Below are 24,901 nucleotides of genomic sequence, written 5' to 3' on the forward strand. Positions count from 1 at the left end.
ATGAAAATGATTTGGGTTTTTATTTTTGTATGGGCTGGGCTAACCCAACAGTAGAAAGTAAAGGAAGTTTGGTGATTTTTCCCCCCAGGCAGTATGGTGGGGGTATACATATACACCGGAAAAAACTGTGGATTTTTTTTTTCACCTTGAGAAAAAAGTGTGGGTGACATTAAGGAAATTGCGAAGCGACGTAACGGAATCACACTCCACGAAGCAAGCGGGAGTTACGAGAGTTTGTTTCTTTCAGAATGAAACCCTGTTTCGATCTCAATGCAAAATTATATACCAAATAAAATGAAAAAAATATTCCGATTTTGAATCCCCACAAGTATGTTTTGGTCAAACAGGGAAAAAAATTAAATATATACGGAATTCATTTTTCTATTTTATTTTTTTTAATTTTCTTCTGAAATTCGTGTGTGGGGTTGCCACGTAAGGCTCCAGCCGCAATTGAACTGTCGAGAAGTACACTGAACCCATCAATAACATTTACTGAACCTAATGGCTTCAATTAATTTATTTATTATCAAACATTTACTGGCATTTAAAATATCAGATTCTCGTATATTACTCAGAGAAGAAATTAGAGTCAGTGAAAGAGTTGGATAGCTTCTAATTAAATTGCTTTGAACTGCATTGATTCTATTCGTCGTATCTGTATGTGTTAGAATTCTATCCTATATAAACGTGGTTTTCCTTTTAGAATTTCACAGATTAATTCTCTATATGTATTGTGTACCCCATTTTTACTTTTGTTTTTGTTTTTTGTTTCTTCGGAAACTAAAAGTATCCATCATTTTAATCTTTCAAAGTGTCAGAAATTTCTTGGGTGGTTTATCATAGCTGCTAGGCATTGAGTTAACTTGTAGTTTTTCAGGTTCCATATGGCCATTTTGCATTTTGGTTCTGGTTTTCAAATTGCTGCTCCGGATTTTCATGATTAATTTTTTTTTTTCAATTTAAATTTGCATAGCTAGGAGCTTCAATTCGAGAGGTATGGAAGGTAGTAGTCATCTGAACAGAAGTGGGTTTGGCGAAGATGATGCAGACGATAGAATAATGCCCGGATTGATTGAGAGCCACGATGAGTCACTGATGGAGTAGGGTTTCAGGATGATATAGAATTAGCTATAATCTATTATATATATATATATATATTGATTTTTGGTTTATTATATAAATTATGTTTGAATTTCTGTGGGCTCTTGTGGAAGAAAGAAAAATTCATAGGATTTTGGTTTGTATGTGATCAGCTTTTTGAAACAAGAAATTGCCGGGATGGATCAGAACAGGAATACAAGGTCAGGAGGTCACTTGAATATTTTAGATTTAGACAAGGTAATTAATCAGGCTGATTATATATATAGTTATAAATGGAATATCAATATACCGCTTGTTTCATCTCATTTTCTCTTTGTTTGGAAGGGTTGGAATTGTTGCTAACGAAACTCCCTAAATCAAAAATTAGGGTTGGAATTGCCTAGGCCAGTGTTTGAATCTCTTGCCCCAACTTAAAAAAAAAAAATTATGAGATGCATATATATAAACTCAATATAATGCATCTTGACTCAAAATTTCATGGGTCTTTTTACTTGTATGCCTATTTTTCCATCCAACTATATATATATATGTATGTATGTATGTAGACGAATACAAGTTTAAAGGGAGAGAATGATTAAAAGGCTAAAATGTGAGGGAACAGAGGTGTCAACTTCCCAGGCAGCTCCATATATATCATGGTACTTCACCAGCCCCTTGAATTTATATATAAACCGCACTTTACTTCTGAGGGTCCCGACATAAGACTTGTAACACTATTCATGAGTCACAATCCTAACAAATCCATTCCTAAGCCTAATTACTAGTCCAAGGCATAAACATATATAAAGTACAATGTGTTTGGTAAACATGGCTTTTAAGGGAAGTATATCTCCCATGGTATATATTGTGAGTGAGTCTATATATTTACACTTGTTTCACCTATGTCTCTCACTCCTAATCTCCAAAAGTTTAAAACTTAACAAGTACCATGTCTGAGTAAAAATGTGGTTGTAGAGTTCAAAAAGATCCCCTAATTAATTTAACACTATAATAATGCATGCTAAGAGTAAACCTACCTATTCTCAGGTCATTATCATTTTTGTGGTCATTGCCTAACCTATCTATTTTGCTTTTGCGTTATTATTATGCCTCATGTGTTATCATCAGCCTGATACTTCAAATGAGGAAGGAAGTGGCTCTGGTTCAACCCCAAATCCAAGTACTGAACAAGCTGGAACCAACAGTCCAGAACGAGCAAGTGACCTTCTTCTTGTAGTGTCTTTTTATGCAGAGCCAGTGAGAACAAAGATCATCGAGCTTTCTGGTTCAGCCATGGATGAGTTAACGAAGCTGGCTGTTTCAGAAGGAATGTTTTGGCAGCCCAAACAGAACTATGAAACCCTAGATGCAGTTCAATATATTAGGCACTTTGGGAATGTTGATGGAACTCTGAATGAGATCATCAAGATGGTTGAGATTGGTGAGCCTGAATATTTACCCTTCTTTAACTCTTGCCCCATTGAAACTGAATTGAATCTCAAGCAGGCTACTCCGGCAGAAGCTTACGAGGTTGAAGCTTCTCGAGATTCTGCTTATGTTAGAATGAACCCAATCGAGATTGCTGAATGGCTTATGGATGTGGTAGGTTCAGTCATTCATTTTTTTATTTTTGGATTCAGTTTATAATCTTCTGGTTATTTGAAATTGTATCTCATTCAAAGATGTTATTGTGATGGTTTAAATTATAGCGGCATATATTTTCTATTCGAAGATCTTAACGGCAACGAGGACATTAATTATGAACTTTTTTTTTAATTATTAAGTGTCTGTTATACTCATATGTTTATATAAGATTGCTGTTGAGATTAGGTAGAGAAATTCGGCTATATTTTAGCAACTTCTGTGATATATATGTTACGATGAAATTACTAGTCATTTTAATATTCATGTGTTGAACAAAAATACTTTATTAAAATACGAAGTGCATTATTTTAAATTCAACAGAACGGAAAGGAGTGAAGATTTACCTTTTTTATTTGTTTTCCTTGCTGTTCTATAGATGCATATTCTTTTGCTTATTCATTCAATATCTGAGTGTAATAACAAAATCAGTGTGTGTGTGTCTTTTGCCCCCCTTTTATGTGTTGTGTGTAAATTTTCAGGAGAAATGGTCGAATGTGTTTTACAAAATAGTGTCAAGAGCAATGAATCTGGGAATTTTGTTGGATGGAGTTGAAGGGAGCTTAGATGGAAGATTGCAAGTTGTAAGCTAATATTCTCGTATTGATCGAAATTTGCTTGTCTGAATTTAAAAATTATAGCTCCTATGTGTGTGTGTGTGTGTGTATAGAGAAATTATTGTTTAATCATTTAATATCATTTCAAATTCTTTTCAAATCTTCCTCTGACCTCATCTTATAATCTCGTCTACTTTCTATCTTCTTTGTATACCTCTCAATAGTCTTTAGCCACGTATAAGTATTTTTTATTAGAGATAATACTAAGACATTCGAGTACTAAATGTAAGCATCTCTGTCAATGAGATATGTCTTAACAGTTTACATGACACATTGCTTTCTAAATCTCTCTCTTTCTAAGAGGATTAAGCATTTGGAGGAGATTGTAAAATCAATTCGAACCTAGCTTATGTTACATGTATGATGCTCAACTTCTTTAAACAAAAGTTAATTAGTAAATTGAAAATATCTAATTCAAACTATATATAGAATAGAAACTTTGCTTCTATTCAAACAACATATCCATGAACACTTCCTCCTAATAAGCAAACTTTCAAAATAAGAGATGTTCTATATGTTAGAGATATATGTGTAGATAGAGGAATACTTCAGAAGAAACCATAGAATTAATTGCTGTAGCCTTAAAATAATTAAGATCAAGTTTAATGGTGTGAAACTTAACAAACCCAAAATTATTATCCAATTCCTATGTATACCATTAGACTTCAGCAATCCTATTCCTATCAATTACTCCTCCGGTCCTAATTATAAGACCCAATTGACTTATTTGAGGAGATTAAGAAGTAAGTTAAGTTGGTTATTTATAATAAATAAGTGTTGTCATCCCTAAAATATCCTTGCTAATTAAATATATTGGCTAAAACTATCATTATTAGAAGGATTATCTTGGAAAAAAATGTATAAATATAAGAGACAAAATGGATTGGGTCTTATAATTAGGACCAAATAAAAAGTCAAATTGGGTTTTATAATAAGAACCGGAGGAGTACCCATTTTTCCTTTACAATAATGAAAAACCTTATCCAACTTAAGCGAGGTTAACAATATGGATATCCCATGATGTCATTATATTCTAGCAAAATCCTTTTTTTTTTTCATTGGTTAATGGCTGAATGTTGTATGTTTTTTTTTTTTTTGGTGGGCAGATGAGTGGGGAATTCCATGTGCCGTCAGCGCTGGTGCGTACAAGAGAGTGTTATTTTGCAAGATACAGTAAGAAGTTATCTGATACGACTTGGGCCATCGTAGACGTATCCTTGGAGAAGTTTTTTCCTCATCCATCCATCAACATTCGAAGAAGGCCTTCTGGATGCTTCATCCAGTTCATGCCCCATCAAGGATTCTCTAAGGTGTGTCTCCATATACAACACACCTTCCAGTCAAGAAAAACCCTGTATATCATATGAAATAGTGTTAGCTTCTGAGATGATTTATCTGACATGACGGATCAGATTACGTGGGTGGAGCATGTGGAAGCAGACAACAGAAATCTAAACTCCACATTCAAAGACATAATCAAATCAGGTTTTGCTTTCGGAGCAACTCGTTGGGTTTCTGCTATAGTTCGCCAATATGAGTACTCTCAAACTCTCAAAGCAAAATACTCCCCTCCTGAAGATGCAGGTATGAAAGTCTATATAATGAATATACATATGTGTGTGTGTGTGTGATGGCTTCATTATTGTGAGAGGAACAGTGAAGAGGATAGGAGAAGCAGGAAGAATGGGTATGGTGAAGGTAGGAGACAGGATGATGAGGAAGTTGTGTAGTGAGATGAGTGGAGCCATGCGAAACCAGTGGTTCCGATTGCCTCCATCTTCCTCAGATATTGAAGACGTGAGGGTGGCCATTAGAGAGCACGAAGCTAAGCCAGGAAAAACTTCTTCTACGACACTCATCTTCTCCACTTCTCAGTGGTTTCCCATCGCCCCTCGCCGATTATTCGACTTCCTTCGTAGTGCCGATAACAGGCCCATGGTACGTATATGCAACTCCAACTCCTAAACCCTAATTATTATAGGCTTATAATTAATAGTCTACTAAAAGAAAGAAGATATGGGCTTTAATATTGTTTGCTTCATTCATTAATTTGTGGCTCCGTCCCATAAATGGAAAGTCAAATAAAAGACTGCATAGGATATTAAATTTTTGGCCGGTCAGTGTCTCTGACGTTTGGTGGTTTGGGTGATGGATTAATGATAGTGGGATTTGCTTTCGCGGGGATTTTGTGTTCAAGAACTGTCGTACGTTGCTAAGGGAAAAGATTCGGCAAATCGTGTTTCTCTATTGCAAGTCACCGTAAGTTCTTTTTCTTTTTAAATATTTTTCATTGATTCTCATTTTCTTAATTTTACAATAATTCACCTATTGCAGCATGTATGTGCTATTGAAATTAGATATCGTTTAGGACGTTGATCGCTATTAATTAAGAAAAATATTTTGACAGCAAAATTGCATTAAAAATTACTCTCTCCGTTCCTTATTATAAGAGACATTTGATGCTTATGGCATGTTCCTATATATAAGAGACACTTAAAAGTTGTCTCTACTTTTTTGTGTTGATTTCCTATTTTACCCATATTTATTGTCTCCTACTCACACTCTCTCTCCTTCCCACTTCTCTTTCTTTTAATAAATTACCATTGTTCTCTCTCATGTTCTCTCTCCTTATTAATGAGAGCATTTTTGGAAAAAAATTATACTTTTTACATATTGATTGTTCTTAACTAATTTTAACTGTTTTTTTTATCAACGTAATTTGGTTATTCGTCTCTTATAATAAGGAACGGAGGGAGTACTTTATAATATATTGATCGTTACTGAAAAGTGCCTTAAGATGCTGAATGCACTAAAAGTTAGAATATTGAGTGTTACTAAAAAAATGGACGGAACTTAATCCATTTTACAATTCGCGTGTAGCAACATGAGCTAGTGGAAATTAGACATTTGTTTTGGGATTTGCAGGATGACATGGACCATTATGTGATAAACTACATTCAAGAGAGCCACACGGACATAAGTGGGTCCTATGTGGTTTATGCACCAATGGACAAATCAGCGGTAACAGAACTACTGGAGGGAGGAGACCCAGAAAAAGTGGGCATATTACCTTCAGGTTTTGCCATTCTCCCAGATGAGATCCCAATGGACGATGGACCCCACAGTGGGGTCGCAAGTATTCTCACTGTTTCATTTCACATATTTGACTATAACTCTATTAAATCAGCTGTGCCTTCTCAATCATTGCATGTCATTAAGAAGGTTCTCAGACGAACTTTTGAGGCTGTTAAAGCTTTTGTGTTCAGTGCCAGAATATGACTCTATATCTAGTACTACAGTGTGTCGTGAGCTGTATGAATAAGACATCACTATCTGCCCCTTTTACGTTTTTCTATGTCTGTTTGTTTGGTTAGATTGTAAGGATCTTTTTGGTTTTCTCAGAGGTACAAGTTCTAGTGAACGGGGGCATGCCGAAAGATGGGTGTACAACCGATGCTGAAATTGAAGTATTGCTGTTAATAACCCTGGCATGCTGTATTATCTCTATGATTGTTATTTGTCCTTGTTATACTACCCCTGATTTTTAATAATTCCATTTAAGATATTATCAAATACAAAATGCAAACACCCTTCTTAACGAGGACTCAACGTTATAAGAGACTATTTTTTTTGGCTAAATCCAAACTCTGTTGGTTAAAAATCAGTTTTCTAAGCAAAAGAAATATCCCATATCTTTGGCATGTAGATGATGAGGTCAGTAATAGAATTGTTTTTGGTCGTACAGCAACCCAAGATTGCATCTTTGCACTGTGGGAGCTTAAGAGGGGATCAGATAGATGATACATGCCTACTAAGTTACACTTCAACTGAATTAAAATGAACGAGATTGCAAGAATGCGGGTAGAAATATCTTAGAGAATTCGAACTTCAATTTTCAACTGGATTGCTCCAGTTTTTACAGTGTGTGAAAAGACGCGAGGAAATATGCTTTGGTAAAGGAATTTAACCTATATATATATATATATGTATTGTTATATGACCAACCTCAAGGGCAATGTTACAATAGGAATTGATACAGTATTCAGTATAGAAAGATAAGCCTTGAACCATAGCACAAAAAAGTATCGGTGATGGCATACTCAAAAATTGCTCAATATGAAACTAGAACGACCATAATCGAGAAACAATCGGCAAATTGGCTTTCGTCATCTTCTGGGAATGATATCCGAGAACGAGAAGTCATGAAAAGGTGCCCCTGTAACAAGAGAGAACCCAAATGTAAATATCAGATTTTTCTCTAGCAACTCAGATTTGATTTAAACTCTCAAGTACCATGAGACATGGACAAGCAAAAATCACAAGTTATGTTCGTGTGCATGCGCGTGTTACCAGCGAGAGAAAGTAAAAGCAATGGTTACTCTACTACTTTATACAAACTCAATTTTTCAAGTGCTCATGAGTAGATAAACTGCACAACCCACCACCACTGAGAAACAGAGACAAGGAAAAAGAGTAAAAAGATATTTCACCTTCTAGCTCCCCAAGGAGGTAAAAAGGAACATGAGCAATCATCTTTCTTGACCCTTCATTCCAGTTTATGCTGCCCGCTTTCCGCATAGTACCTTGTGAGGGTCGTGAAGGACCTAGGATGGATGAACAAATGGCAGGATCATTCATTAAACCGAGGAAATCACGGGCACGTGTCCATACTCTAGCATCTGAAATTTGAGATCGAGCCACCTGAAGCGCAAACCCTTATTAAATAGAGAAATAATCAAATCAACAGCCTTGTAGCTTGCTTGCAGAAACCAGAAAAAAATACCTTGCCCAATGATACACGTGCCCTAGGGAGTAATTCTCGGTGGTGTGTAGCAAGTTTTGCAATGGCTGTTACAACAAAACATAGAAGCCTGGACTGTGATGACTTGCTGTAGGCCTCCTCATTGGAGCTACGGGATACATCTTGCCTCAGACCCAAACGACTTCCAAGCAAACAAAAGTGGATGAATCCATCAAACAATGACTCAAAATCAATATCTCCAAACAGAAGGAGGCAATGGGTTTTGCATGTCATACCTAGTTGAAAGGTTTTCATACAGAAGTAGTTCTAGACTCTCAAAAAGCTCCCGTGCTTCATCTTTGTGAGATCCACCACCTCCACCGTGCTCTCCAATGGCCCAACATAATTGCAATGCCAATTCTGTCTAGACAGCAATCAATGTATTTTCAAAATTTATTGCATCACTCACTCCCTCTCTCAACAATAGTGAAATGGTTGCTAACCTTCTCTGGGCTGTCATAAGCTTCTCCCACTCTGTCTATTATAGGTTTCTGCAAAGAATTCATATAAGCAATAAGCCATGACCTTCTAAAAATAATCACGAGCAATTATTGACTCTATAAACCTCTCACCAAAATTATATCCTCACATGAGCTTCCAATTCATAATAGATTTTATTTGTCATCTTAAAAATATATAAAGTCCATTGGACTGAGCTCAAAATTAACTATAGTTGTTTTAAAATCTTAAATGAAAGCTGTATATTGTCAAAACAATACCTTCAAAAGAGCTATAAAATTTGGTGAGTGCTGAAAAGCAGAGAGCATGAACTCCAATATCCTCTTGTGAACCTAAAACCATTTGTAAACATTGACAATGTGATAATTTTGTGAAAATAGTAGTAGTCACAGACTAATTTGCCAAACAAAAGTCAGAATGACAATCTTATAACTACATCTGCGGCTCAGTTCTTTTGACTGGAAACACCAACTGATATTCATGATTGCATATTCATCAAGGAAGGGGAGTATTAAAATGCTGCTTTGAATGTTTAAAATAAATAAAAATCAGCTCTTACTGAATAAATTAATAAATTTGTAAAGGTTGATGGGTGTTCAAGTGGGATAGGAAACCCTCCCCCAAAAGCAAGGTATTCAATTGGAAGAAACACCCTACTTAAATACTCCATTAAGTATTCCATGTTACTCAATGTAGAATTTAGGCATCCCATGCTACCCAAGTCTCCATTAGTTTCATTTTCCTAAATTAATAAAAAATTGTATTCTGGTTGCTGACAATAATGGGATTAGACTTCACGTAAGATCCACTGTTTCATATTAAACAAGATCTTAAAAGATGATGCAGTGGAATAATGATCTTCCATGCGGAAAAGATAATCCATGATGCCACCTGATCAACACAAGCAATATCTTGGCAGTATCAAGAGTAATACAAATACCAATTATTTCCTCTTATTTCTAGCTTTTGCAAAACTTCCTTGGTATGATACGTAAATTTTAGTGCAGCCAATCTTAATGAGTTTGCTCAATGTAGGAAACTTTTTTAAGAAAAAAACATAGAAGGCCAAAAATTCAAGCAACATTATCTCCTCAGGCTAAACTACTTAAACTGATGTTGTTTCAGAATGGAGATTGCCACTGATCAATCCCGAAGGACAGCAACGTTCTCAAAAGCTATTTGAAGCTGTCATGCTAAGAGAAGATAATTTCAATAGTTCCACTGTATACATACCTCATGAGAAAAGTTTTTGTCAGGAAATATTGTAGAATATCTTGACATAAGCAGAGGAATTAATGCGCACATCAAAGCTGAAAATGAATTTGAATAACCGGTAAGCTCATGAATACATCTTAAATAAATGGACAGATACTATGGACAATGAACTCTCACCATATATAATGAAAAATTGAAAATAACGCAATGTCACATAGAGACTCTTGTGGAAGAACTTACATTCATTGACTTCATGCAATGCTATGGAGAAGTATACATCAAGAAGGGGAGGTGCCAGGATGAGTGCTTGTTTCAGCCTATCAGAATAAGGACTATTCACCGCAGCCTGTAATAATGCAGCCATCCCTGGAGATGTCCAGTGGCGTTCCTGGCATATGATATAACTTACATCAAGGCCAAGGAAACTTAGTTGACATTCATAAAAAGTATCTAATGAATTATGAGTTCAATACATCCTGTTTAGTAGAAAGACGGATATTCCTTGCTCATTATCAGCGAATCACTTTGGAACCATATCACATCCGGATCTGATTTGATTAGCGCAACACATTATTTTATTTTGAAATGTCAGGGGGCTAATCCGCCTAAAAAGCCTCAAAGTTTAGTTAATCACCATCCTGCTGCCACCAATTATAATAAGGATGCCAAACTGTAAAACATCAAAGAGCTAATTGGCATACTTCTTGAGGAAAACCCGAAGATAATCAGCTTTGGCTTTACCAGTCAGTCAGTAAACGTTTCTTTTTAATGAAAGACTTGACTATGTCATTAACAATAATCATTAGATTTAACCATTAGAGAACCGAAACTTATGTAGAAAGAATGCCACTACACTAAAACCAAGAATTTATTATCCAAAATTAAATATTAACCTCACCACTTCAATGGTCAAGTTGGCAATTATCTGATTATAACTATGATATGTTATTGTAATAAATAAATAACAGAATTATGTGAGTTAGTTAGAATAATAGTTAGTTACTAGCAGTTAGACTTCGCCTATATAAACAGGCTTATCTCTCATTTGTAAGTGTGCTGTATTGTGATCAACCTAATGGAACTCTCTTTCTCTTACGTCTATTGCCTTCTACTATTTCCCCCTTCTCTCTAATTTCCCCTATTCTCTCTGTTTCTCTTCGCTTTCTCTCTCTTTCTTTTCCAATAACATAACAAACTATGACTGAAGGTATAACATTAAACATAAAAAGAGAATCTATTCAAAATAATGATTAGGATGGGAAGCTTTATGCATTACTTCTCGTAAGGCATTGCCAAACATTGATTCTAGGATTGTCGAGTGCAGAAAACATTTTTTGAGTAGCAACAAACTTTACTAATATTCAGTCCAAGTGATAAAAATCACTTATAAGCATAATGCCTGAGAATAAATGGCAAAACAACTAGAACTAAACCCAACAGACAACAAGAACCAAAATAGACTGGACTAAACAATGGCAACCAGTAAGATGAAAGGTGACCATACAGCGAGCCCATCATTTTCATCCTTTAAAAGCTCCAGGAACAAAGGGCTATCTACATCAATAGCACTGTTATCCTCGGATTCAGAATCTCCTGCACCATCTTCTATAGTCGAACCAGTATAGGCTTCATCCATAAGGGCAAGTAGCATCTGCATCGTAAGTGACCAAATTTTCTTATATTGTATAGACTTGTATGATTGACACTAAATTTTCTCCAACTTATGGCGTCAAAGATAACCTTAGGAGCTGTATTTTGCTGAATTGAAGCTATACCAGTTCCAATTAGGGGTCCAGAGCTTTTTTCCACCTTTTCCAATGCCACAACCAAAACTAGGAAAAATGATAGAAATTTCAAAACAACAAAACCATTGCTAAGTGTAAAAAGAAAAAGAACACCATCAGATACTCCGAAACCATCAAGCTTGTAGTATTTTTTGGTAGCTATCTGTTTAGCCAAAATGACTTCTATTAATGATTAAAGAGTATTGCCATGGTTCACTTTTCTTTCTTCCTTTTTTGGTGGCCCCCTGAGGGGTGACAGTGTGGTGACTGGCCGCTATTAGATCCTCTACTTTAAGCATTTTGTTTATCTTCAATTGTAATCCTGCCTTAATTCCAAATAGGGATAAGATGCACTAACATAAAATAGAAATAAAACATGTGAGGGAGCTGCAAAAACGCAAGAACCATGTCTCTGGGCCTTACCATCTATTATACTTCGGCATTCATCCTGAATATTAAAATAGAATAAGCACTTCTAAATGATTTGTGTTCATAAATCTAGAGGAAAACAAAAATTACATGGTTATGAAATTTGGACATACTTGGCAAGTCCACTAGAGATATAAACAAAGGAAGGAATGACCCAGATGATATCAATCCCGGTAAAACCTTCAGGAACAATTTCCCTAATCTGCAAGATCAGGAAAAAAAAAAAAAAAGATGATTAGACAATAATCCAGATAACATCCAATAAATAGCTCTATGGATTCATACATGTCTATGATCGGCACCCAAGCACAACGATCAAATTTAAGTGCAAGAAAAGACAATTTCTTTTAAATATTTTACATAATGACTCTTTCCAAGCTCCTTGTTCAAGGAAGACTCCTTTATCTGGTTCTTAGAATAAACCGAAGGGTTCCTTCTTCAATAAACATCTTGACACTGTGTTCTTCATTACATACTGGTACAATAGAGATGCTAGCTGCAGAACACTGGCATTATGTACACAACTAATAGATATTCCTGTATTAGCTCACAATTTTGCTAACTAAACCCTATCAACTTACTGTTAACTCTTCTTAAATACCATTAAAATCATTGTAAACATGACCAGGTGCAAATGCAGCAATCTTGTTTAGGAAAAGATCATGGTAAACAGTTTTAAAATTTTCCATCAAATTAATAACCATCCTCTTTTAGAGTTAAATGGTCAACATAAGAAAGCTGCAAACGAATAAGGCATGTACTCAGAAGGCATATATAACCTATGATGTACATGCTGCCAAACTATGTAAAATTAGATGGTTGCAGTCTAATCATTGAACATTGTCAGAGCCTACAAGATCTATGGTTTAAATTTATTAATTCACAATAGCAGTAATGGCACTTAAACTTTGTACTCCTGCCACAACCCTTAAAGAACAGCTTACCTTTCCCCATGCCAAGCGACAAGCTTTAACAGCAGTGGGAAAAACTGTCAAGAAAACAGTTCAAATAACATCAGATAACTTTTTTATTTTATTTGATCCATCATACACAATAATCAAACATAAAAATGGAATGCTCAAAAGAACTTAGGCAATACCTGAGGCAATAGGTTCAGGAAGGAACTCGTAAACTTTTTTCTGTTGACAATGAGAAACTCAAGTGTTGCTCCTGCTACAACAGGATCAGCAAACTCCCTAAAATAGAAATTAAATAGTGTGGATCCCATGAATTGCATAGAATCTAAGAAGTAAGCACTTTTCATGACTCATGAACAATGTGGCTTGCTAAAGTTTTTATATTATACATGGATATAGATTTTGAGAGGATTTTGCTACAACGGAAAAAGAACAAAACAACAAAATAAGCGCAGTTTGATCAGATTATGCACTTAAATAAACATCTAATGTGACAGAATAAGTGCATCACAAATTATCTCATTTTCCCACTTCCCTATCAGCTAGAACCTTAGCTAATTTTGGCCAGTTAGAAAACTTATAATTACCTGCTCAAGCATGAACGGAAAAAAATCCTGAGACTAGGATCAGCATCATGAAGAACAACCTCCCCAAAATCTAGGTAAAACTGAAGAATAGCCTGACGAAACATACAAGAAAAGCATAAGAAACAAGAATATATATATATATTATCAAAAACACATGCCAGATCAACAAATCACCTTTTGAACCCACAAAGGAAAAGCCCAGAGAAGAAACTGAACAAATCCAAGGATAATGAATAAATAAATTAGGTGATGTGGATTTCTCACGGCATTGAACAAGCTAACACCTTTTGCACTTATTTTCTTTTATTGCGCCAAAAAAAAAAATTGCTCTACCTAAGCTATTTAAAGTCCAAAAATAATACTACGCATACAAAAATCTGTTTGTAATTTGATAAAGTAGCAGCTCCATTGATGTAAAATAAGCCTGCAAGTCTGGACTATGCTCAGAACAGATTAGATACATCAATGAAAGCAATTTGGACAGAGAAACCGGTGGGCATCTCAAGTTAACTAATAGGTGACAACAAAGATTTGCTGGAGTTTAAAGTATCGAGCATCAACCAAATTGGAAGATTGTTGAATATCCGGTCACTGAATACACAAAAACCATATTCAGATTTTAAAGATTGAATCTTACACGACATAGACAAAAAAAAAATAATAATAATAATTCTGAGATCAATCAAATATTAGTTTTTCCCCCCAAAAAAAAATGACATACGAGCAACAGAAGGCCATTTGAGGTACGAGAGTGAGAGAGTGAAGCCGCCGCGCGTTGAAAAATCTTGTTAATTTGCGGATAAACTCTTGCTACCAAGTCCTCAGAATTCTCAGCCACACAAATTTCATGTAGCTTTTTCACCTAATCAAATTCAACCAAGGCATCCGTTAAAGCTGTTGAAATCTGACCTTAAATAATCGAGAGATTGGCTATATGGTAGTTCAGAAAATGGTGAGGAAAAGGACGAGCCAAATTATTGAAGTGTAAAAACGGATATAAGCAGGAAACTCGAGCATAAGGCAATGTGGAATAACTCTGTCGAGAATATATCTGAAAGACATCATTTTTTCCCGACAAGTGAATAGAAAGTAAGGACTCTGAGAGAAAGACTCACGGATTGAAGAAGGGCGGGATCAGAAGCAGGATCATTAGCGGTATTGGAGTCTCTGGCACTATTAGACAACGTTCTGAGATGAAAATCCCAATTTCCGTCTTGCTCCGTCATTTTCTACCGCAATTGAAGTTTTGCAATCCGACTACGCTTGAAGAGCTACTTCGTCATCGACGTCTGAGAGTGATTACTGAATTGTTCCGAGAAAGAGCAAGCAGGTTCACACACAGACACGACACAACACGAAGGATGATCTTCCCGCTGCAATAATAACGACGCTTCCGAAATTGCCACGCTTCGTTGAAACTCGGAAGGCATACGGAAAATTATAAAATTACCTGTTTGGCCCCAATAAACCCAATTTCCAAAATTATCAATTATTAATAAAGACCGCTTTAACCCCAAAAAAAAAATCGCACAATATTTTAAAATTATTTTTATTATGAACTAATTAAATATATGAATATTTCTAAAAAATAATTCATAAATAATTTACTGGTTAAATTTTAAGGAAGTTTTGACCAAAAAATTTGAAGGAAGTTAAAGGTGGGAGAGAGTAAATGATTCACTCATTTAATTATTGGATTAATAATTAAAATGGTTAATATAAAATTAATAAAAATTCTACGTGTATATATATTATAAATTTATAATCCAAAACTCAAGATAATTTATTTTAATACGAATTTTATATCTAAACATGATAAAAGCAATAAAGTCCCAAAAGTATATAAATTAAGTGACCACATGACGAAGAGATTACATTACAAAGTTAAGATGTTATTTCCTAATGTTTTAACAACTTTTTATCAATAGTCTTATAGTCCCGTGATATATATATGTAAATTTTTTTGTAAATAGCAAGTGACGGAAGCAAGACGATCGAATAATAAGTCGTTTATTCTAACAAAGAGGATGAGAAAAAACATGATTTCATGGAAGAATCTAACAAAGCAGACACAGTTCGAAGAATACATGTGCGTGTGTCATTTGAGTAAATCTTGAAGCTTTTGACAGAAGCTTTCAATATAAGTGGACTCCAAATCATTGCTAAGTAAGAGATTTCTCAATCTGCTATGGTTTTGTCTGATTTCCCTAGCAACCTCACTTTCATCATCCATCACACTCTTCACAGCTTCACAAACAGATTCTTTTGTGAAGGAACCATCTTCTTCATCCCTCTCCACTTCAAACCCAGCCTTGAAACTTCTACTCACCAACCTTGCATTGAAGAATTGATCCCCTCTATTAGGTAATAAAACTAACCGACAATGATTCATTAGTGCCTCTGCTATAGAACCTGACCCACAATGTGTAATGAAGCATCCTACGGATGGATGTTCCAAAATCAATTGTTGTTGTACCCATCCTCCATATACCATCCCTCTACCTTCAACTCTTTGTTTGAACTCTTCTGGTAAAGCTTCTTCAACTGTCTCAAATCCAATTGGTTGTCTTAGAGCAGCCAAAAATGGCATACCTGTGCATCAATTCAATTCAAGTTAGACATTTAATCCTTATAGTTTGACTCAATTATAATTTAGTGTCCGAAGTTTAACTTAGGGCGGCATTGTCATTCAACTTTTAATCATTTAATATACTACTTTTAGTCCTAATTATAAGATATCGTTTGTAGACTACAAATGAGATCTTATAATTAGGACCAGAGATAGTGTGTGTATATATAGATTGATATCAACACTTTATGAGTCGGTTACAATTCTGCAGAGGACTAGAAGATTTTCTAAAGTGTAGAGGGACCAATGGATTAAATTACTGAAACTTGAAGAGCTGAATTGAATGATTCAGCGTGTGTTTGGATTCACGTTTTCAACAGAAAACATGCATCAGAATGAGTCAAACATACGTTCTTGGTAAGTGGAGGTTTGAACACATGTTTAGATCAGCTTTTTTCTAGAAGCTTTTGGGTAAAGTGCCATTCCAATGCTGAAGCTAATCTAAGGAGATTTTATCAGCGCGCCATAGAGAGAGAAAAAATGACAATGAAAAAAAGACAAAATTATTCTTAACAAGCCTAATAATTTGATACTCCTCCAGTCCTAAATATAAGATCATTATACTAGTATGTATAAGGGTCTTATATTTAGGACCAAAGGAGTATTATCTATTTCAATATAAAAATTAAATACCTAATTTGAAGGCATTTAAAAAAAATTAGTTAAATTAGTTATTTGTAATAAATTAATGTTGTCTTACTTAAAATATCATTGTTATTTATGTGCATTAAAACGACCCATTAATGAAAACTCTTTAGTATGTGTAATCATTATAGAAATTATTTGAGAATAAAATAGATAAATATTATAAACAAAATGGATTGAAACCTTATATTTCTTAATAATATATTAACTATTTTTATAATTTTAATTTTAATATTTTTTTTAGAACTATCACATTATATACATAATTATTTAACAAAACTCATGTTATTTTCAGTCATTTTATATCTAAAATTACTTTTTTATTATCCATTCAAACAAATTTAATTTTTTGAATTGACTTTTTATAAACATCAATCCAAACATAAATCATACTAACCTCACTTAAGTTTGTAAAATTCAGATAGAATAAAAATCAGTTTTGTTACCGCTAATTCAAGTACACCCTTAAACTAAAAAAAAAAAAGGTGAAAAAGGTGAAAAAGGCATACCTGTGAGCTCCAGACCCAACAACAAGTCTTGGAATTCATTGGGTTGTAATAAGCATTCACTTCCAAGAGCACAATAAATTACTGAACCATGCTTGAATCTTCGAAGCCAATGAACCCATTTGTGCTCTAAAGGGGAGGTAGGTGGCTCTGGCGTAAGATAGCCAGAAAGCAACACAGATTTTCCATTTAGGGTTTCTAAATAATCTAGAAAAGGACCCTCCATCTCTCTGCAACTTCTGAATCCAATAGCGTCTGGCAAGCCAGAATTAACCATTCGATCAATGAAAGGAACACCAGTACCAAACTCAGATTCCAAGACTCTACCCAATGCTCGTGCTTCATAGACAGAAAGCTTAATGGTCGAATCAGACAGTCCAATAACAGTTTGCATGGGATCAAACGCAGAAAATTTTGTTCCATGATATTGTCTCTTTAATGATTCCATGTAAGCTATTGATATTGCAGAAACAGTCCAGTACTGAACAGTCTTAATGCCCAAACTTTGAGCTAGCTTTGGTAACCAATAAGCAGAAATATCAAAGAAGACGAAGTTTGGGCGTAGATCAATGAGAAGACTTTCAATTTTTTTCTCAATACGATCCATGGCTGTTATAATGAGTGGGAACAAAGAGTCAGACACGTCCGCAGTTGTCTCTGCACCATGTGGAAGACCTTCAATGGGAGGAATGGTGATGGGAACGAAGGTGATGAGATGAGGATGAAGGTTTAAATGTTGTAATTTGGATTGTGTTCTTGTGGGGACGAAGAAGGAGATTTTGTGTCCTTTTTTGGCTAACTTGTTAGATAATTGTAGATATGCGGTTAAGTGCCCCATAGCAAACCATGGAAACATGGCTATGTGCAGAGATACTTCCATGGTAGCCTGAAATTTTGAAAATCACAAGTTTTAGCCTCTGATGCTGTAGCTTTAGCATCTAATCATAACGAAGAGTTTTAACTTTTAAGCCACTACTTTCATAACCTGACCATATGTTTAAACAGGAGAAATAAAAGCAGACAATAAACGCTGAAACTTTCTCATTGTGAATAAATATGCTGAAACGTTGATTTTGGGTGCCTGTTACATAGAGGAAGTGTTTAAAATTGTTCTTACTAATTTTTTTTTATAAACAAAAACCTCCCTGCCTATCACTTAATTTGCATGATCATTTTCTTTTAACTTCTTCCTCTACGACCCTCTCTTGCATTTCTATCTAAATTTATGGAGGAATTAAGTTGGCGCCCAGTTAGGGAAAGGTAATTAAATTGCATTGGAGAATCATTATCATCGAGGAGCTTAAGAATGCACTATAAACATATTGTGTCATCTAGAGAGAATTCATGCCCATGCTTGGATCTTTGACTATAATATGATCAATAAGATAAAAGTCTAGACATGGGTGTTTGGGAAGCAATAAGAACAGGCACTTCTATATTTTAAGATACAAAGTTTTTCTCACATATTTATCTGATAATGTAAAATCACTTAAAGTTAATACAAAATTACTTAAGTGAAGACTTATCTTTCTTGATTGGATGGATACTCAATAGGCACAGTGAGTTAAATGCTGAAACGGTTGTGATAAAACACTGAAACGTAGATTTTTTGTGTTGATGAACGTAATTTTAATTCATTATGTTTCATTTTCGTGGTTGATGAACCTGATTCAATTATTAAAATATGAACCAATTAAAGATCGGTAAATCAATTAAGGGAGAATGACAAAAAAAGAAGTTGAAAATTACTAAATGTCAAATAAAGAATATCAACAAAAATTTATTATTATTTACGAATTCAATGTTGTCAACATTATATAAAATATTGTTATCAAACCTAATTTGAAATTTAGTAATTTTCAGCTTTCTTTTTTATCATTTTTCAATCACTTAATTAGACATCTCTTCATGATATGAAAATAAATATGTACTCCCTCCGGTCTTAATTATAAGATCTTGTTTGTAAATTACAAACGAGATCTTATAATTAGGATCAGAAATAGTAACATATACACGTCTGTCTAATGTAGCCGGCTCTAATCCGTGAAATATTATTAAATAGAAAATAAAAAATAAAAGAAAGTTGACATTAATATTAATATTTTTAATTAAAAAATAAATTAGCTTACAGGTAGCCGTCATCCATTCAATTATATACTCCCGTTGATAAATCCATCCCACGCAAGATATTATTGATTATTATTTCTGTCTTGATGTCTTTTAATCTCTCGGTCCACTCCGTACATTTAAAAGATTAAAAATGGATAAAATAAGAAAACGGGGCCAAAGTTATATCATACGTGTCTTACTCATGATCGTGCTATGAAAGATGAAAGAAGACAAAAGTGCTGATGGACATATAGGTAAAAGTAAGCCCACTTATATGCACGACAAAACACTAAAGTTTCACATAGAAGTTTTATGAAGAACGAAAATCGAAACCAAACACTTGATTTACAGTGCATAATCATAGAAAAGCTTGGCATTTAGCTGCTATATAGCTTGCCCACATGAACACGGATCATCAACATTTGAGTAAACCTTGAAGCTGGTGGCAAAAATTGTCAATATAAGTAGAATCAAAGTTGTTACTGAGCAAGATGTTTCTGAGTTTAGCATGATTTGCTTTGATCTCCTTGGCAACCTCACTATCTTCATTCATCACACTCCTCACTGCTTCACAGACACTCTCCTTTGTGAAGAATCCATCGTCTTCTCCTTTCTTCACTTCAACTCCAGCTTTGAAGCGTTCGCTTATCCTCCTTGCATTGATGATTTGATCAGAAAAAAGGTGGGTAATAGAACCAATTGACACTGGCTTAGCAGTGCTTCTAACATTGAGCCTGAACCACAGGGAGTAATAAAGCAGCCTACAGATGAGTGTCCTAGTATTAACTGTTGCTGAACCCATCCTCCATGCACTATCCCTCTTCCTCTAACCCTTTCTTCAAATCCCTCTGGAAGACTTGCTTCTACTGATTCATATCCTTTTAGAGATTTCGCTGCCACCAAAAATGGCATACCTATACCAACTTGAACTTGGGGATGAGAAAACAGTATAGGCATGTATTTGTTAAATTTCTCAACACAGAAGTGTTAAAAATTGTTGCTACTAATTACAGCTTGGAATTGACTAAGCTCTAAAAATTTGAAATTTGGTCATCCAAAACAGAATTTTCATTAAATACCTGACTGCTCAAGACCCAACATCAATTCTTGGAATTGACCAAGCTTCCAAATGCACAGTAAATTACAGAGCCATGCTTGAATCCTGCAAGCCAAGTGATCCCATTTTGGCTCTAAAGTTGAGGTGTGTGGCTCTGGTGTAACAGGTCCTGATAGCAAAATGCGTCTCCCCCACACTTTTTCTAGATAGTCCACAAAAGGACCCTCCATTTCTCTACAGTTTTTGAACGCCGCTGCGTCTGATGATTCTGCACCCCAGTCAAGTCGATCAATGAAGCGAACGCCACTTCCAAACTCAAATCCCTTGAGTTTCTTTAAGGTTTTTTCCTCATGCATATCAAGCCCTATATCAGGGAACCCAGATTGATTATTCCTTGCTTGCAGGCCTTCTGTTTCTCTGTATATTAACGAAGCTCTAGCTACTAAACCAGTAACCCCCTACTGAACGGACTTGATTCCCAATCTTCGAGCTAGATCTGGCAGCCAATATGTGAAATCAAAGAAAACAATGTTGGGTTTTAGCTGAATCAAGAGGTCCTCCACTTGGTTCTTAGTACGGTCCACAGCAGTCATGAGGATGGGATGGTGAGATGGATCCACGTCTGAGGTTGTTTCTGCGCCATGAGGAAGGCCTTCAACCTGAGGAACAGTGATGGGTATGAAGGAGATGAGATGAGGGTGAAGGTTCAAATGCTGTAATTTGGATTGTGTTCTTGTGGGGATGAAGATGGAGATTCTGTGACCTCTTTTGGCTAATTTGTTTGAGAGCTGAATACATGGGGTTATGTGGCCAATGGCTAGCCAGAGATACATTGCTATGCGCAAACGAGGTTCTTCCATGCGTTTTTTCGTTCTGAGAATGGGAGAATCACGTTTTAAGGTTTCTTGTGGCTTTAATCAGGAATCATATACTACCTCCGGTTCTTAATATAAGACTTTGTTTGACTTTTATTTTGATCTTAAATATAATACCCCAATCCACTTTGTCTTTCATATTTACTCAATTTTTCCAAGATAGTCCTTCTAATAATTATAATTCTAGCTAATACACTTTATTAATAAGGATATTTTAGGAAAGACAACATCTATTTAGGACAAATAACTAACTCAACTTATTTCCTTAATCTTCTCAAATTAGTCAACTGGCTCTTATAATTAGGACATGAGGTAGTAATGAACCATTATGTCTTACTTTTAATGGAATCCAATGCATTTCTTAAAAGTTGCTTGATTGATATAATCTTACCGTAGATATATACATAGAAAAATAGGAAACACATCCTCTAGACTTGGGTAAGAAAAATTCCGAACCTTAGCTTCTTAAAGTTAACGTCTTTGAAATTTATCTATTAAAAAAACATATAAATAGCTGAATCTTAAGGTGATCTACATCTATTTTATTATTATATGTAATGTGTATATATTAATTTTAAATATCTTTATACAGCAAGTCACTTTTTAATTAGAAAGATTTTATGATCTAAAATATGTAACGTACATCTACTAACAATTATTAAGGGTTAATATAATTTTTTGATCCCTGAAATTTGAGTTCATTTTGATTTTGGCCCTTCAAATTTTAAACCCATGATTTTAGTTTCTAAAATTTCATCTGTCTTAAAACGTTAGTCCTTGACGATACAATAGTATTAAAATCTGCTAAAGTGCTATCAATGACGTTAAACATGGTGATGTAGACTCACCAGATAATCCCTAACTAGACATTGTGTGGATAGCAGAATAGCTCTTAAAAATGAACAATGAGGGGGGAAAAAACAAGAGGCTAAAAAGCTATGTTTTGAGGACCTATTTTTTTCCCCTTTTAGCATCCATACAAGATTTAGTTAGGTGTTATTTGGTGAGTTTTCGTCATCATCACTTTAACGTTGTTTATGACATTTTGTAGATTTTAATACTATTACACCTAAATTTCAAAGACTAAAATCATGGGATTTGAAATTTAAATAACTAAAACCAAAATAGGCCCAAATTTCAGGGATCAAAAACTATATTAACCTATTAATAAAACATAAAAATAGATATATAATCAACCCAATTTGCATATACCCACCTCAAACCACAGCATTCCGCTAAAACAATTTTGTTTACAGGAGAGAACGAAAATCTAAAATCTAAACACTTTAATTTGTTTGCATACGCATTTGGCATTTAGTACTCATGACTTATTTACTCCCATTTCTTTTAAATCCTTCCTCTATATTGGAGGAATTAACTTGGCGCGAGGGAAAATAAACTGTAATTGAGAATCATTATCTACGAGCTTAAGAACACACACACACACACACACACACACACAACATCAACCCCCCATTTATTTCATTAGTGTAATTAAGATAACGTACGTACGAGACCAAAGTCATATCATATAACATGAAATAAGAGTGCTGATGGAGATAGATATAACTAGCCCCACCCCTACTTACAGGCACGACAAATTAAATCACAAAGTTTCACAAAACAATTTGAAAGAACGAAAATCTAAATCGAACACTTTATTTCTGGTGCATAATATTCCTACATACGCTTGGCATTTAGCTTCTAGCTCGCCCACTTGAACGTGGATCATCACTTGAGTAAATCTTGAAGCTGGTGACAAAAATTATCAATATAACTAGACTCAAAGTTGTTGCTGAGCAAGATGTTTCTGAGGTTAGCATGATTTGCTCTGATCTCTTTGGCAATCTCACTCTCTTTATTCATCACACTCCTCACTGCTTCACAGACACTTTCCTTTGTGAATAATCCATCTTCTTCTCCTTTCTTCACTTCAACCCCAGCTTTGAAGCGATCGCTTATCATCCTTGCATTGATGATTTGATCAAAAATGGCGGGTAATAGAACCAATTGACAATGGCTGAGCAATGCTTCTAACATTGAGCCTGAACCACAATGAGTAACGAAGCAGCCTACAGATGAGTGTTTTAATATTAACTGTTGCTGAACCCATCCTCCATGCACTATCCCTCTTCCTCTAACCCTTTCTTCAAATCCCTCTGGAAGACTTGCTTCTATTGATTCATATCCTTTTGGAGGTTTCACTGCTACCAAAAACGGCATCCCTATACCAGAGTTTAAAGGCAACGTTTTAATGGGATGGGAGAGATAACAGTAAATTTAAGGATGGGTTAATTACCCTCTCAATAAGTAATAAAAGTAATGAAGTTTCTGCTTCGTATTAGTTTATATCACCTTGTTGAAGCTTAAAAACGATGGCATACCTGAAAGCTCAAGACCCAAAATCAATTCTTGGAACTGACTAAGCTCCAACTTGAATTCGCTTCCAAATGCACAGTAAATAACAGAACCATGCTTGAATCCTGCAAGCCAGCGATCCCATTTTAGTTCTAAAGTAGTTGAGGTTTGTGGCTCTGGTATAACAGGTCCTGATAACAAAATGCGTCTCCTTGACACTTTTTCTAGATAGTCCACAAAAGGACCCTCCATTTCTCTACAGTTTTTGAACGCGACTGCGTCTGATGATTCTGCACCCCACTCAAGTCGATCAACGAAGCGAACGCCACTTCCAAACTCAAATCCCCTAAGTTTCTCTATGTATTTTTCCTCATGCATATGCAGCCTTATAGACAAATCAGGAAACGCAGATGGATTAATATTCCTTGCTGCCAGGCCTTTTGTAATTTCCCTGCATGTTAAAAAAGCTTTTGCTACTAAACCAGCAACGAAGTACTGAACCGACTTGATTCCCAATCTTCGAGCTAGATCTGGCAGCCAATGCGTGAAATCAAAGAAAACAATGTTGGGTTTTAGCTGGATCAAGAGGTCCTCCACTTGTTTCTTAGTACGGTCCATAGCAGTCATGAGGATGGGATGGTGAGATGGATCCACGTCTGAGGTTGTTTCTGCACCATGAGGAAGGCCTTCAACGTGAGGAACAGTGATGGGTATGAAGGAGATGAGATGAGGGTAAAGGTTCAAATGCTGTAATTTGGACTGTGTTCTTGTGGGGATGAAGATGGAGATTCTGTGACCTCTTTTGGCTAATTTGTTTGAGAGCTGAATACATGGGGTTATGTGGCCAATAGCTAGCCAGAGATACATTGCTATATGCATACGAGGTTCTTCCATGGCGTCTTTGTTTCTGAGAATCGTAGGTTTAGATCTCCTGTGGCTTGGTCAGGAATCATGTAGTTTATATCTGATGTCGTTACTTTTTTTTTTTTGGCCAGCTAAATCTAATGTCGTTACTAATAAACCGAGATTAAAAGATATTAAACCCGATGAAACTGAATCATCTTATAATGAAGTGTTAATACACTTATATTATACATACGTCGCAATAGAACAGGTGTGAGCGTATAATGACAGCCGTAACACACTAAGGAACTGGCCAACTTGTAAAAGTAGACACCACGTGTTTGGCTTT

General features: G+C 35.3%; 4 protein-coding genes and 1 pseudogene across 5 annotated transcripts; 1 reads left to right on the forward strand and 4 right to left on the reverse strand.

Moving 5' to 3' along the window:
- The first annotated feature begins 1,908 nt into the window (after positions 1-1,908).
- LOC114762391 (homeobox-leucine zipper protein ROC2-like) lies at positions 1,909-6,617 on the forward strand. Its single transcript, XM_028951866.1, has 8 exons — positions 1,909-1,938; positions 2,209-2,682; positions 3,204-3,305; positions 4,445-4,648; positions 4,751-4,922; positions 4,996-5,276; positions 5,502-5,597; positions 6,264-6,617. The coding sequence occupies exons 1-8, from the start codon at positions 1,909-1,911 to the stop codon at positions 6,615-6,617; spliced, it is 1,713 nt and encodes a 570-aa protein (XP_028807699.1).
- Positions 6,618-7,194: 577 nt separating this feature from the next.
- On the reverse strand, positions 7,195-14,908 carry LOC114762438 (AP-5 complex subunit zeta-1-like). 2 transcript variants are annotated; one of them, XM_028951923.1, is made up of 16 exons: positions 14,646-14,908; positions 14,252-14,392; positions 13,531-13,622; positions 13,126-13,222; positions 12,971-13,014; positions 12,140-12,228; positions 11,554-11,645; positions 11,318-11,464; positions 10,054-10,201; positions 9,832-9,908; positions 8,859-8,930; positions 8,583-8,630; positions 8,376-8,503; positions 8,122-8,281; positions 7,829-8,039; positions 7,195-7,554 (listed from the first exon to the last, which is right to left on the reverse strand). In XM_028951923.1, exons 1-16 carry the CDS (start codon positions 14,754-14,756, stop codon positions 7,505-7,507), a joined length of 1,707 nt encoding a protein of 568 aa, XP_028807756.1. In that variant the 5' UTR covers positions 14,757-14,908; the 3' UTR covers positions 7,195-7,504. The 2 variants fall into 2 exon arrangements, with proteins under 2 accessions (XP_028807756.1, XP_028807757.1); XM_028951924.1 differs by lacking the exons at positions 13,531-13,622; positions 14,646-14,908 and having other exon boundaries at positions 14,252-14,378.
- A 720-nt stretch (positions 14,909-15,628) lies between these two features.
- On the reverse strand, positions 15,629-18,190 carry LOC114762441 (UDP-glycosyltransferase 79B30-like). The gene is made up of 2 exons (XM_028951926.1): positions 17,314-18,190; positions 15,629-16,122 (listed from the first exon to the last, which is right to left on the reverse strand). Exons 1-2 carry the CDS (start codon positions 18,188-18,190, stop codon positions 15,629-15,631), a joined length of 1,371 nt encoding a protein of 456 aa, XP_028807759.1.
- Positions 18,191-19,834: 1,644 nt separating this feature from the next.
- Positions 19,835-21,336, reverse strand: LOC114762392 (UDP-glycosyltransferase 79B30-like; annotated as a pseudogene).
- Positions 21,337-23,082: 1,746 nt separating this feature from the next.
- Positions 23,083-24,603, reverse strand: LOC114762439 (UDP-glycosyltransferase 79B30-like). The gene is made up of 2 exons (XM_028951925.1): positions 23,736-24,603; positions 23,083-23,576 (listed from the first exon to the last, which is right to left on the reverse strand). Exons 1-2 carry the CDS (start codon positions 24,601-24,603, stop codon positions 23,083-23,085), a joined length of 1,362 nt encoding a protein of 453 aa, XP_028807758.1.
- Positions 24,604-24,901: the final 298 nt, after the last annotated feature.

Source organism: Neltuma alba, unplaced genomic scaffold, assembly GCF_004799145.2.
Source record: "Neltuma alba isolate B1F8T4 unplaced genomic scaffold, ASM479914v2 tig00011214_pilon, whole genome shotgun sequence".
NCBI lineage: Eukaryota > Viridiplantae > Streptophyta > Magnoliopsida > Fabales > Fabaceae > Neltuma > Neltuma alba.

What these genes read in the sequence shown, in the direction of transcription:
- LOC114762391 (XM_028951866.1), top strand. Translation starts at nt 1,909, where the DNA reads ATGGCTTTTAAGGGAAGTATATCTCCCATG. An exon ending in CTCCCCTCCTGAAGATGCAG is followed by an intron (nt 4,923 to 4,995) that starts GTATGAAAGTCT and finishes TGAGAGGAACAG; the next exon opens with TGAAGAGGATAGGAGAAGCA. An exon ending in TTTCTCTATTGCAAGTCACC is followed by an intron (nt 5,598 to 6,263) that starts GTAAGTTCTTTT and finishes TGGGATTTGCAG; the next exon opens with GATGACATGGACCATTATGT.
- LOC114762438 (XM_028951923.1), bottom strand. Translation starts at nt 14,756, where the DNA reads ATGACGGAGCAAGACGGAAATTGGGATTTTCATCTCAGAACGTTGTCT. An exon ending in ATCTCTAGTGGACTTGCCAA is followed by an intron (nt 11,646 to 12,139) that starts GTATGTCCAAAT and finishes CATTTTTCCTAG; the next exon opens with TTTTGGTTGTGGCATTGGAA. An exon ending in CCTCCTTGGGGAGCTAGAAG is followed by an intron (nt 7,555 to 7,828) that starts GTGAAATATCTT and finishes CTCTTGTTACAG; the next exon opens with GGGCACCTTTTCATGACTTC.
- LOC114762441 (XM_028951926.1), bottom strand. Translation starts at nt 18,190, where the DNA reads ATGGAAGTATCTCTGCACATAGCCATGTTTCCATGGTTTGCTATGGGG. An exon ending in GTTGGGTCTGGAGCTCACAG is followed by an intron (nt 16,123 to 17,313) that starts GTATGCCTTTTT and finishes ATTGATGCACAG; the next exon opens with GTATGCCATTTTTGGCTGCT.
- LOC114762439 (XM_028951925.1), bottom strand. Translation starts at nt 24,603, where the DNA reads ATGGAAGAACCTCGTATGCATATAGCAATGTATCTCTGGCTAGCTATT. An exon ending in TTTGGGTCTTGAGCTTTCAG is followed by an intron (nt 23,577 to 23,735) that starts GTATGCCATCGT and finishes ACTCTGGTATAG; the next exon opens with GGATGCCGTTTTTGGTAGCA.